Source organism: Lytechinus pictus, chromosome 1, assembly GCF_037042905.1.
Source record: "Lytechinus pictus isolate F3 Inbred chromosome 1, Lp3.0, whole genome shotgun sequence".
NCBI lineage: Eukaryota > Metazoa > Echinodermata > Echinoidea > Temnopleuroida > Toxopneustidae > Lytechinus > Lytechinus pictus.
This window is the reverse complement of record NC_087245.1, coordinates 16,687,119-16,700,919: the sequence shown is the minus strand read 5'-3', so window position 1 is coordinate 16,700,919 and position 13,801 is coordinate 16,687,119. Positions and strand designations below refer to the sequence as shown.

General features: G+C 35.8%; 1 protein-coding gene across 1 annotated transcript; it reads left to right on the top strand.

Moving 5' to 3' along the window:
* The first annotated feature begins 320 nt into the window (after positions 1–320).
* LOC129264121 (retinol dehydrogenase 11-like) lies at positions 321–13,341 on the top strand. The gene is made up of 5 exons (XM_064098311.1): positions 321–534; positions 1,121–1,363; positions 2,395–2,589; positions 7,491–7,698; positions 11,909–13,341. Exons 1-5 carry the CDS (start codon positions 321–323, stop codon positions 12,114–12,116), a joined length of 1,068 nt encoding a protein of 355 aa, XP_063954381.1. The 3' UTR covers positions 12,117–13,341.
* The last annotated feature ends 460 nt before the right edge of the window (positions 13,342–13,801 follow it).

Below are 13,801 nucleotides of genomic sequence, written 5' to 3'. Positions count from 1 at the left end.
TTTTATTTCGCTCTTCGCGCTCACATCAATTGTTCAGTTTGGTGACGTTCCTAGATATAGTTAGAAAAGTGCTCTGAATGTCCAACTTTGGGTCAAAATATTAAAAAAATCAGCTCGACCTTCGCGCTCGCATAAATTAGTGGATCCATTTTCTGCGAATCCTCTCATCCCATTTTCAAATTATGGATCTGCCTGAGTCAAAATGTCTGCATGAACGGAACACATCTGTGAAATGATATTATCCTAAACAGAACTGATGCGACCAGAAAAACGCGTTTTGTTCAAGTTCTCAGACGTTGGAAAAGTAACATTAATTAGACATGGAATTTGTTGAAGACTCGCTAACACACTCAAAGGATCTCATCCATCAGTCTTTGGAATGGTTTACCAAGGCTTCTTTCTCTGTAAAATTCGCCCTCGTTGTGACTGGGACTGTCGTAATATCTTATGCTGCATATGACGGGTGGTATTCCACGAGCATTCGAAGGGTGAACAGTCGTGTGAGTCTGATGGGAAAGACCGTGCTTATAACAGGTATTCCATCCCAAACAACAAATTGTCAGAATTATAATAAAAAGTAATTGTTTATTAGTATGGAATTGACGAAAGGGACACAACTAAATTAATTTATCAAGATAATAATAATAAAAATAATGGATATTTAGAGGCGCTAAAAACAAAAAGTTACATAGCGCGTACAATGTATGAATAATAATTTAACATGAATAATAATTTAACAACTACATTATTCAAGATTCATGTTAAAGTTCATGATAATTCTCGAGTAAATTTCAATTGTACCCAACCAATACAATCAGTTGAAAGATCACACCTTTAAACACCTTGCCTCTAATTAACTCGATGTATTTCAAGAACCTCAAATATATTTACCCCCCCCCCCCATCAAAAGGTCAACACTGGCGTTTCTCTGTACACAGCTCATCCTTGAGAGCCTCTGTTACATGATTCGCCCCGTGTTAAAATTGTTAAATTCCTATAGATGTATACGAAGTCAGCCCAAGTCAGCGCGCTTTACCCGCTTCCATTTTGTAAAATATTCATGAAGACACAGGTTAAAAAGTATGATAGTAAATAATCATTTATTTCAATCGTCTTGCAGGTGCTAATGCTGGTATTGGTCGAGAGACTGCTATTGACCTTGCTAGCCGAGGAGCAAGGGTTATCATGGGATGTCGCAACCCGACCAAAGCAAAAGTCGCAGTAGCCGATGTCCGCAAGAGATCATCCAGTGAAAATGTCATCTTCAAGCAAATAGACCTATCAGACTTGAATTCAGTCAAAAAGTGCGCAGAGGAAATTCTGAAAGAAGAGGAGAGACTTGACGTTCTCATAAACAATGCAGGTTAGAACTATCAATATTTTGTAGTATGAAAGCTGTTCATTCTAAGTCATTTGGGACTATTCACCATCTCCAAAATACTTTATCCTTAATCCGATTTAAAACAAAGAAAATCCAAACCAGACAACACAAAAAGGAACAAAAGTCTTCACTGATTTTGTAAAGCATAATGTGGCCAGTTCGCAATCGAGAGCTGATCCCATTATCTCGTTCATTTCTTGATCCATGTCTTCTTCTATTTTGTTGAAATTAGTAAACCTAAACGTAAAAATAGTATAATTATGTTTTTATCATGGAGACCAACATACAAATATTTTTTATGTCAATATTTTTATCCAACAAAGTTTAAAATGAAAATAAAGGAGTCTATATAGTGGGCGAATTAAACATTGATTTGATCACTTTGATTATACAAATGACTTAGACATTGTTTATGACGACTCTTTTCACCCCTGATTAATGGACCCACTTGATTCAAATAACTCATCTATGACTCTCATAGATAATTATTTATTAGAAAGATGTTCAAGTTGGAATATTTTATATATATGACATCACAGACCCGCTGCCTGTTTTTAAATTCAATGAAGCTCTAAAAGAGTGTCAATATAAATATTGTAACTATGAACAAGATGAATTAAATATCTATCTAAAAACTTGTGCGAGTGCGAAGCACGAGCTAAAAATATGATATTCTGACCTGAAACTTGGAAATTCTAAGCACTATTGGTGATCATGAACAGGATGGGTGTCTAACGAATCATTTTATGAGAGCGCGAGCTTAAACGTTTTGATAATTCGACCCAAAACTGGACATTCTTAGCACATTTTGTAACCATGAATATGATGGGTATCTATCTTAACAATTGTGCGAGCGCGGAGCGCGAGCTGAACAAATTTTACATTTTGACCTGCGCGCCATGCATCTATTTAGAAATAATCCTATTATACTATTGTCATTGCCCTGCATGGCTTTAGCCCCTGCTGCCGTTATTAAAATTGTTGTCCAATCTATCACTTGCATACATGATTAGTCGATTACTCTGACTGTAGCCCAACTCCAGAAGGTTATAATATTGCCATGGCAACGAACCACGTGGGACATTTCTTGCTAACGTTGACCTTGGTCAATCTAATCAAGAGGAGCGCCCCAAGTCGGATCATCAACGTATCTTCCTTTGCACACGATGCCATCAAGAGCATTGATTACACAAATATATCAGGCAAAGGTAAGCTTGCTAATAAGTATCACCGGAATATTAGAAACAGGAGTGACAAAAAAGGGATTGCAATCACTCATTGAACGACATTTTCAAACCACATTCTAAACAAACCAAGCACATTCAAACCATTGATGTTTAGCTTAGTTCATAACACACTACAGATATATTATTACCCCAGTCATCGGATCTTGGCTTGCCCGCATACAATGCACCTTCTCCACTCCCTGGTGAGCATTCCTACAATAGTTCCAAGACTCAATTGTGAGGAATACTACAAAGGCTTTCGCATCCTACGGGTATTACCACCTGGCTGGAAAGTGGCAAATTGTGGATTGACGCCTTGCCAAAGGATACTAGGCTATGTTGGGATTCGAACACATGACCCTCTGATTAGAACCGCTACACCACGGCGCGTCGTCGCGACGCTTACATATTATTCATATATATATTCATATTCGGATATTCATTCGAACCAACCGAAGATTTCCCGATATTCATAATTTGATACAGCTGACTGACTAAAATGTATGTATATGATTAGCGGTTTAACATTGATTCTAGGAAGGTCAATTACTAAACTTCCTTTTCCAGAATGGGGTAGAAATACCACTTAACTTTTAGATCTATTTGACTGGCGGAAAAATTAGAGCTATTTTAATGTTTCAGGAGATAAATTTGATCGCGTCAGATGCCTTTAAAAATGCCGATTTGTTTTATATGAGCCTGTCGATGTACTCTTTTCTGCTCAGGAATCAAATGTCAGCTATATTCACTACCCACAGGTATTAAACATTCGGCCCTCTAATTTCATTGTTATTTATTATGATTTTTTGTAAATGCCATTTCAACTAAATTCTGTTTAAAAATCGATAATTTTATTCTGTCCAAAAATATGCAAAAAGCTGGTTTAAATGAATTATGATAATGAAAACACCGATTGATTAGTAACTATCTTGATTTTTTTTTAGTAGTATATTACTTCGCAATTCAGTACAACTCAAATACCATTGATTTTTTTAAATAATTTATAGGGCCTCAAAGTTAAAGGGGATACTTCAGGCTGAGATTAAAATGATTTGAACTGATGAAGAGAACTCAGACAACTGCAATACTGAAAATCTCAGCTAAATCGGAGAAGGAATAACGAAGTTATGACATTTTTAAGGTTTACATTACTTTGGAGTTCCATGCATGTCTTCATGAATATTCAATTAGCGAAATGGTGATATCATATCACCGCCCGTTCTCTTGTATTTTATCATACGAAAATAATGTTTATTCATTTTTTTTCCTCCAAGAATTGAGGAATTGATTGACAACTGATTTAATTCCTTTATATATTCATTGCTGAAACATATTCCATTATAAGGGAGATATATCATACATGTCATACACACATGTATGAAAATATGAAATGCGAATTCGCGTAATTACGTTAGTAAAGAGAAAGTGGGGACACCTAATCAATATTCATGACGACTTTAAATTTGTTATCAGATTTTGATAAATTTTTGGGCATTTTGCTCGGTGAATTAAACTCTATGGCCCGTATTCTGAAGTCGGGTTTAACTTAAACTCAGGTTTAAAGTTGTGGTTTAAGTATGGGAAGCCAAAAGTATCAAAAATTTTTATTAAGTAGTATATTTCTTATGTTTACTGTTCTCTTTTCTGATTCATCGATGGTGAAGACAATAATCTTTTTATACTTCCTAGACAATTATGAATGATTTGAGAGCCAAACGAGCTGAAGTATGAGATCTCTACTGTATAGTGATTTATGTAACAATTGGCTCTCCATACTTAAACCACAACTTTAAACCTGAGTTTAAGTTAAACCCGACTTCAGAATACGGGCCAATCTATTTAGATATTGTTGTTTTTAGCCCGGAGTATTGGACAAGTATCAGTTTTACACGTGCATGTGTAATATCCCAATGACATTGTACCTTTTATTGTATGTTTATAACACTTTATTTTTCTAAATTTCCTTTACTTATGTATTGTTTTATGATGTCTTATCGAAGCAAACTGTATATTGTGTACACATTTCTCTCCAATGTGGGTCACAGTCTCAACATGTTCACGTCTCTGTGAGCTCCTGCTGTCACCCTTATATTTGATAATTTTTCTTTGTATGCAAAATCAATGACTTACGTAGGTGATGATCCATGTTGAATTTTTCTCACGCTTGGAAAAGCTGGGATATTTTTTTTATAAAATAGTGCATGCATGTGTGGAAAAAACAACCAGCGTCGAAAGAGCCAAATACTTTTAACAATCACGTAGCGCAGCCTTTCATTTAAAATAAAAGAGGAATTCTTCTTCCTCTCCGCCTTATATTGAAAAAGTATATGGTAATGTGGCGGAATGAGCTCTAAAATATGAGGGGTTAGAGCATAGCGTATGAGATACAGTGGCGACCGAGATAAAAATGTTACCTTTTCAAAATAAAATATAATTTGTGACGGATTTTGACAAAAATTATAATTACTATTATATATCATCTTTTTCTTCTTTCCTTTCTTCATTTTTCTTTTACTTCTTCTCTTTTTATCTTTCTTTTTCTTTTTCTGTCCTTCTGTCCTTTGTAAAATGTTATCCTTAAGTCTAGTATGATATGCTCAATGATAATTATATTCTTAATTTCCTTCATAAATTTTGTTGAATTTTGTATGTACTATGTCAATGATATCATACATCTTAATTTGTATTTCATAGTTATTGTATTGTTTACAGGATAGTTTTCCCATTTCATCAATTCGAAAAATGAATACAGTACCAGTCACCTTTCTTTGAATCACTATTGCCTGTTTCGGCCGGAGAGCAATGGATTTGGTTCACTGATTCTATTGTTCTCTGGCTGAGGCAGGTAGTGGTGAGACTGGGAATTGTGACTGGTAGTGTATTTATCTTTGAACAATTTTGTATTAGTGATAATTCTGATTTTAAATGTTATTGAATTCACTCATTACTGTACAGAACCCAAGTTACTCTTTTATCTATTATGTATATATTGTTATTTTATGTTAACAGGACCAGGCTGAAAAACAGTCAATCTGAGCCTGTTATCCTGTATAAAGATATTTTAATAAAAAAATAAAAAATAAAAAAAATTATCTAATTTTTTTTTTCTTCTCCTTAAAATGAGGGGCAGAGCATATTACATATATTATGAGGCACAATTTAAGTAAAGCTGCGTGCGAGCGAAATGTGTTACCGCTTGAATAAAATAAAATTTTGTGATGGATTTTGACACGATATTCAGAAATTGCTATATTTCACCTGGTGTGACGCCCGAACTTCTAGGACACACCCTCCTCATCCAAAAGATATCTCCACCGGGATGGGGACTAAAGAATTGTCTTTACTGTCATTTTGGAAATGTTCTCAGTAGACAGTATAGGGGAAGGCGGGGTAAGTTATGCATAGGGGCAAGTTGAGCCACCACCCCCAGGCCAATAATGAATGAGTCAGACATTGTGGTGGTGTCATGTATTGATGACCCATTGCATAACCCTTAACCCCACCACATTGTTTTCAATTATGAAACAAAAAGTATTTTTTTGAGAGAAAATACAAATTTCAGCCAAAAAAAGTATTTAAAAAAGGTGTGAAATAGATCAGTGCTTTTTACCCACACACGTCTTTAAACATAAGAAAGAAATAACAATATTGTTAGTCTAGGTATGGATTCTCATTCTTGTCATAATCTTTTACATGATTGATGCACACGAAATGTGTGAATGTTAAAATATCGCATTAAAGAGATGGTCCGGGCTGAAAATATTTATATCTCAATAAAAAGAATAAAATTCACAAAGGAAAATGCTGAAAATTTCATCAAAATCGGATAACAAATCATGACGTTATTGAATTTTAAAGTTTATCAATACTTTGTGAAAACAGTTATGTGTAAATCGTCATGAATATTCATTAGGCGGGTTGATGATGTCACATCCCCACTTTACTTTTTTCTTATTTTATTACATGTAATCATAAATGTTTCATTTTTTCAGTATGTGTAAATGATGTGTCTCCATTATGATGAAATAGTAGCGGCAATAATAACTAGTGCACTTAGTCAGTTGTCAATCCAATTGTTTTAGTTCTTGGTAGAGAAAATTTGAATAAACCTAATTTTACATAATAAGATACAAAAGAACAAGTGGGGATATGACATCATCAGCCCACCTAATGAATATTCATAAAGACATTCCTAGAACTGTTTCACCGGAATAATGCAAATCTCTGAAAAATGATTCTGTACAACTGGTAATGTTCTTTCAATGTCATTCCCAACATCAGCGAAAAAGTTATTAAATGCATTTACAATAGTATTTTTGTCAAAAATGTGTACATCGTCAATCTTAATGCATACACAATGTAAATATTTCCCAAGAATCAAACTTAAAGGCAAGGTACTTATTTCTACAATATTATTAGTCATATCAATTCTAACATGCAAAATGCAAAAAAGTGTCACAACTTACCCGCTTTCCCCTAGAAAGTGGTCTTCTAGAAAGCATACGTCAAATTTGGATTGGCTGTCATGGGGGGGGGGGGGTATCCTAACCTGAGAGATGTATAGGGAAACGTTCACAAAGATCTCTATCGGAACATTCCATCAACATTTTCGTCCACAGGTTGTCAGAATTCAGGGCCGGGGAACCGCGGGGAGGGGGGGGGGAGCTTCAGCTCCCTCTTTTTTTCCAAAAACGTAAAAATGAACATCAAATTGTGATTTTTTTTTTTTGCATCGTCAGCCCCTCCCCCCCTCACAACCGTTCCGTGGCACTTGTAATGGATAACATCTCTTAATTTTGATTGGCTGAGAAGCAAAAAGACTTTGTCGGATAAAATGTCAGACAAGCGTTTCCATTGATATCCCGATTCTTTTCACTCTACAGGAATATCTGGTTTGAACCGCTATCTTGAAAGTAAAGTGGCAAACATTCATTTCACTATGGTGTTAGCAAAGCGGCTCCGGGGGACTGGTGTCACAGCGTATTCTTTAAATCCAGGCGCCATTTACACGAGCATCTGGGAGTCCAGTAGAGTTACCGTACGGTCCGGAATATTTCGTTTTCTCTACTTGATGGCAATGCCCGTTTTAAAGTGAGTCTTTTTTTCTGTACGAATTTCAATTTTTTTATAATCAGGCCCGTCGGAGTCACTTTCATGGCTTCGGGTGGTACGAACGTAATTACCGTACAGCTTTTTTTCCCTGAATACCCCGCCCCCCCCAAAAAAAAAAAAGAATGTATATATATATATATATATGTGTGTGTGTGTGTATGTAACACGCCACTTAAAACACGACACCATTCCTTGTGCTTCGGTTAGTTTAATAATCGATGGATCGTTATATACAAAATTCCAAATACAAGAACAAAAGATAAAACCTGCAAAAACCAATAAGATTAAACAATTGAAAAGAATGATGATATGTTTGAAAAACGCACAAAATAGAAATATACACATATTTGCTTGTGACTCTAAGATAAAACATTCATCAATATGACGTCAAGTAGACTCGTAATAATAAATGATAAACATGTTGTCTACATCCATTCATTAAACTTAATCAATATTGCCTGAATTCAAGTCATCTAATCACTAATTCAGTTCCTCCATCGTTATGGATAACTCTTCCAACGAATAAATGAAATACATCCATGAAGTGAAATTTACCAAACAATGATTAAAATATGCCACCAAAATAACATTGAAATACAGTGGTTAATAAATGATAACCACTCACCCTGGCAATCTGGCATAGAGGACCATATTTACTCTGGTGATACACAACAAAAACTGTGGTGTTAACCGGTGTACGTAGAGGACCACACCAGTTATTTTACACTGGTTTTGAATTGGTAATGTTAGTTTTACACCTATAGGTGTCATTACAACACCTTTGGTTGTTACATTTACACGCCTCGGTGTTATTTTTAATCTCTAGGGTGTAATTTTAACACCTCGGGGTGTGGTCCTCTATTAACACCAACTGGTGTCAGTTTTTATATACCTTATCTCTTTTGTACATTAATTTACGAATATTGGAGTCGATCCAAGGATCGGGATTATTTCTCACCCTAACCTTTTTAACAGGGGCAAGAGAGTGAGCTATTGATATGAAAATAGTCTTCCATTTAGCCCAGTAGTCATCAACATTTTTAGTATCATTAAGAACATCCCATGTGGCTTGAGATAATAGATACTGAAATTCTTCAGAATCAAAGTGCTTAAAAGATCTGTAATTCAAAACTTTTTGTTTTTTATGCACATGTGCCGTGGAATGTGGTTTTCGAATAACGTACACCATATAGTGATCACTTATCGATGTAAGTATGCAACCATGTTCAACGATAGTATCAACATTGGTAGTAAAGATAGTGTCAATAAGAGTTTCGCTTCTATCAGTTACACGGGTAGGTAAATCGATGATCTGCGAAAAGTTATATGATTTCATAAGAAAATCCAATTGGCGAAAATTATTTGAGTGACAGCTGGAATTCGAGTAGTCACAGTTAATGTCACCCAAAACAAATATTTCACTTATTGATGAACGAGGACAAGTCACAGAGTCTAGTATTGTCCCAAACCTATCAAAAAATGTTATATCACATGATGGAGGTCTGTAAATACAAAATACAATAATATTATTTTGGAATGGAAGTTGAATTTGCAAACAGATCATTTCAAGGGAGGAGTCTTTTCTAAATCATGTCTTCTGAAATAAGTCAAGAATTCTGTAATATAAATAGCAACGCCTCCGCCTGAACGATTTCGATCTCTGCGTTCGATCCGCATACCTTCTATGAGAAGTTCATTGTCACCGATTGTCTCGTCGCAACACGTTTCATTTAAGCATAAAAGTTCAACTCAGTTATCAAACAATAAATGACGAAGATTGTCCATTTTATTTACGAGACCGCGAATGTTTAGCAGAAGAAATTTCGCTCCTGTTGGTAATGGGGGAAATAATGTTTTACTATTAAATTTTGGCTTGTTATTCACATCATCAGCTTTATTCAAAAATTCAATATCTGCATTAAAGGTAAAAACATTTGGCTCTTTTGTAATTGCTGGTTGAGTTTTAATTTCATTATCTTCTAGTAAGAGTTCGGGTTCAGTAGTCTCCTCGCTGTGTTTAGGGAATCCATCCAGTCTCGGGGGAAGATTCGATCTCTTGCTTTCCATTGATGGTTGCTTCGTCGATAATCTGGGGAATATCGATCAGCTAATTTCGCTGAATTCCGTCGTAGGTGGCGTATGATGTTTTTCGCAACCGAAGGTGAATATCGGGATAGATGGCGCTATTGTTGATCATATTCCATTCTCTCTCATTGGTCAGAAGTTTTAGCCGTGCGTTAACCGCGTCGATCTTACTCCACTGAGTATGAGATTCTTGGTGACGATATATCTAGACAGTGTGATCGCACTAACTTCGGTCTTCGTGAGAATTTCCTCGCAAAGTGATGATATTTTAGTGACAATTTGATCCTCATCATCTGAATTTATATTGTTTGTTCCAAGATGTAGTATTACTTCCTTAACTGCATCTTTCTTAGTTAGCTGAATGACTTTCTCCGAAACATCATGAATTTTTGCTCCAGTAAATGATTTACAAGACACATTTAATCGCCTAGATAGTTTAGATGGATCATTTTTCAATAACATAGAGTCCCCTATCAACAAGACATCAATATTGCGAGAAGAATTCGCCCTTTGTTGATGAGGTGCAGAGCGACTTTTCAACTCATATTGTTGGTTTTGTTTGCTACGATAATCTGCTAACTGTTGATCAAAAGACGTACCACATTGAAAATCGTGTGTTATAATAGGGTTGTCTCTCAATGTATTGTTCTCTTCAATAGGATCTTGCGAGAAATCGTGAGTAGGTGATCCCTTCTTATTATCAAAATTCACTGATGTAGCGTTGAGGGTATCAACAGTCTTTCCAATAGACTCTAACTGCGCCTTTAAGTGAGATAATTCAGATTCAATAGAGATGGTGGAATGTGTGGAATCTGGACGGCTTTGTTGTCTAATAGGTATTACATGACAATTGCCGTCTTCAAGTTCAAGGACATCATTGCTGCCATGATCATGATGATCGATGAGAATAAAATGCCGACATATATGCTTGTTAAGAGATGGGTATATCTTTCCAAGTTCCTCTGTCAAAGCCGTATTCTGGTCAATAATATCATTCTCATTGTGGGTACTTGATGCATATAGGTATTTCACTGCTGTTGAAATACTTCGTTTGGTCAAATGTTTTGGCAGTTTATATTTGAAATCAGATGAACCTGGCTCGCCATTATGAGCATTCGTTTTCAAAGGCATAATTCCAAATTCCCGGAAGGTGAAGTACTGGTCACAATAAAAGTAGTTGATATGATAATAAAATCAATATTCACGTACCATATAGGATGATCATTGAATAAAAGTTCATTGTCAGTACCAGTAAAAACTGTCCGTACGAATATACGCATGCAGCAAAATGATACCGATGGGACTGTAGCATTAGATCTGACGGGGTATGCTCAGAATCCAGCCTTGAATAACGTCCAATTCGTTCAAATTATGACATCAGAATTGTTCAAATTGTTCTCCTTTCGAGTTTCAATGATTTATCCAACTCCAACAAAATACAGACAATATCATACAACATTATAAAAGTAAAATTCTAGACGGCATTTTCGAAGCATTCGCGTCCACATCAAACATGACCACCTAACTTGTTCCCCTAGCCAATCAAACACTAGGGATGATGCGTGTATTATTCATCATAGGTAGCACCCCTGGAAAAATGTCACGTAATAATTTTTGTAGCGAAAACTTTTTTTATTGCTTGTCAAATTTCTCTTAATCAAAAAGAGCTTAATTTCTAGGTGAAAACTTTTTTGCGTGTCAAATTCAAACCAGCAACCCCCCCAAAAAAAAAAAATAATAATGAAATATATATATAACTCTCCCTTCAATACCGTATCACTAATTGTCTTGTAAAATTGAAATGCTACTTTCCAGACAGAGAGAATGTTAATTCCCCTCGCAAGAGCTTAGATTTTACAGACGTTTATCAATCAGATTTACTCTTGGGATCGACCGTCCACCGCAGTCAGCCGAAACACGTGACCATGGCTCGAACCTCGATCCTTCTGCATAAATTGGTAACTTCTCATCTATAGCTTTGATAATACAGGGGCCCGCTAAAATTTGAATACGGTCTTAGGGCGAGCATGGACTCCACTCCCATGTCTACACAGATACTGCTATTCCTAATTTATATATATATATATTATTTTTTTTTTCCCAGGCTAATATTGATGAATGAGAAGGATGGCGCCCAAACCACTATCTACTGTGCTGTTGACGAATCCATCACACGATTTTCGGGTGGATACTTCACCAACTGCAGTCTGGGAAAGGTGTCTGAATTAGCTCGAGATGAACAACTTGCAAAACAACTCTGGGATATCACATGCAAAGAGACTGGCATTGATCCTAACATATTACTAGAATAGGTCAGGGGCGGATCTAGCTTTCTTTCCACGGAGGGTGTTTGACCGAGAAATTTGACATGCAAAAAGAAAACAAACAAGAAAGGTTTCACAACAAAATGAAGGTCATTTTGGTACCGAGATATTTGACAAGCAAAACAGGGAGGTTTCTTCATTTTAGTACCGAGAAACTTTTTTACTAGCAAAAAAGGGGGTCACTATAAAATCCCCCCGCCCCCGGTAGATCCGCCACTGTAGGTGCCGCGGCCAGGTGGACTTGTCGTTGTTGATATCGGTTTGGTGTCTTTAAAACCATATGCCACTCCTGTATAATGTACATTTACATAGAAGTGAAATTGAATTCCTTCCATGTAAGCAACATAATTAATAGGCTTTGGTCATTTACCAATTGGGTTGTGGGCTATGTATACTAAGAAATGAAATAGGTTTAATTTAAGAAAAACCTTAAGCCAATTTTGGTTATGTTTTCTATTAAGTTTATTTTTATTGTATTTACTAATCATCAGCTACGATTAAGATTTTAAGATTCATAATTATATATGTTAACTTAATGTGGTATGCTTGGATTTTGTATAATTCTTTGCTATGTACTCAGTATAGATATTTTATTCACAATAAAATGGTATATCGCGGGAAGGGTCGCAAAATGGGAGAAATATATTGAATTTAATGAAATTGCACAAATATACTTGTATGTAAACATTTTTGTCTCACCTGCGAAGCAGAGTGAGACTATTATAGGCCCCGCTTTTCCGACGGCGACGGCGGCGGCGGCGTCAACACCAAATCTTAACCGAAGGTTAAGTTTTTGAAATGACAGCATAACTTAGAAAGTATGTGGACCTAGTTCATGAAACTTTGCCATAAGGTTAATCAAGTATTACTGAGCATCCTGCCTTAGTTTCAGGTCACATGACTAAGGTCAAAGGTCATTTAGGGTCAATGAACTTAGACCATGTTGGGGGAATCAATATCAAAATCTTCACCTAAGGTTAAGTTTTTGAAATGTCATCATAACTTAGAAAATATATGGACCTATATAGTTCATGAAACTTGGACATAAGGTTAATCAAGTATTACTGAACATCCTGCTGGAGTTTCAAATTTGGGGTATCTGTTGAATTACCATCATAACTTGGAAAGTTTATGGATCTGATTCATGAAACTTAGACATAAAAGTAATCAAGTATCACTGAACATACTGTGCAAGTTTCAGGTCACATGATTAAGGTCAAAGGTCATTTAGGGTCAATTTACTTTGGCCATGTTGGGGTATTTGTTGAATTACCATCATATCTGTGTAAGTTTATTGGTCTAGTTCATAAAACGTGGACATAAGAGTCATCAAGTATTACTGAACATCTCATGCGAGTTTCAGGTCACATGACCAACGTCAAAGGTCAATGAACTTTTGCCATAATGGAGGTTACTGTTGAATTACCATCATAACTTCGAAAGTTTATGAATCTGACTCATGAAACTTAGACATAAGAGTAATCAAGTGTCTATGAACATCCCGTCCGAGTTTCAGGTCACATGGCCAAGGTCAAATGTCATTTAAGGTAGATGAACTTTGGCCATGTTGGGGTATTTGTTGAATTACCATCATATCTGTGTAAGTTTATTGGTCTAGTTCATAAAACGTGGACATAAGAGTCATCAAGTATTACTGAACATCTCATGCGAGT

Coding starts and splice junctions, on each gene's coding strand:
- LOC129264121 (XM_064098311.1), top strand. CDS start 321: ATGGAATTTGTTGAAGACTCGCTAACACACTCAAAGGATCTCATCCAT. Junction 535..1,120: donor AAAGACCGTGCTTATAACAG/GTATTCCATCCC, acceptor ATCGTCTTGCAG/GTGCTAATGCTGGTATTGGT. Junction 7,699..11,908: donor ATGGCAATGCCCGTTTTAAA/GTGAGTCTTTTT, acceptor TTTTTTTCCCAG/GCTAATATTGATGAATGAGA.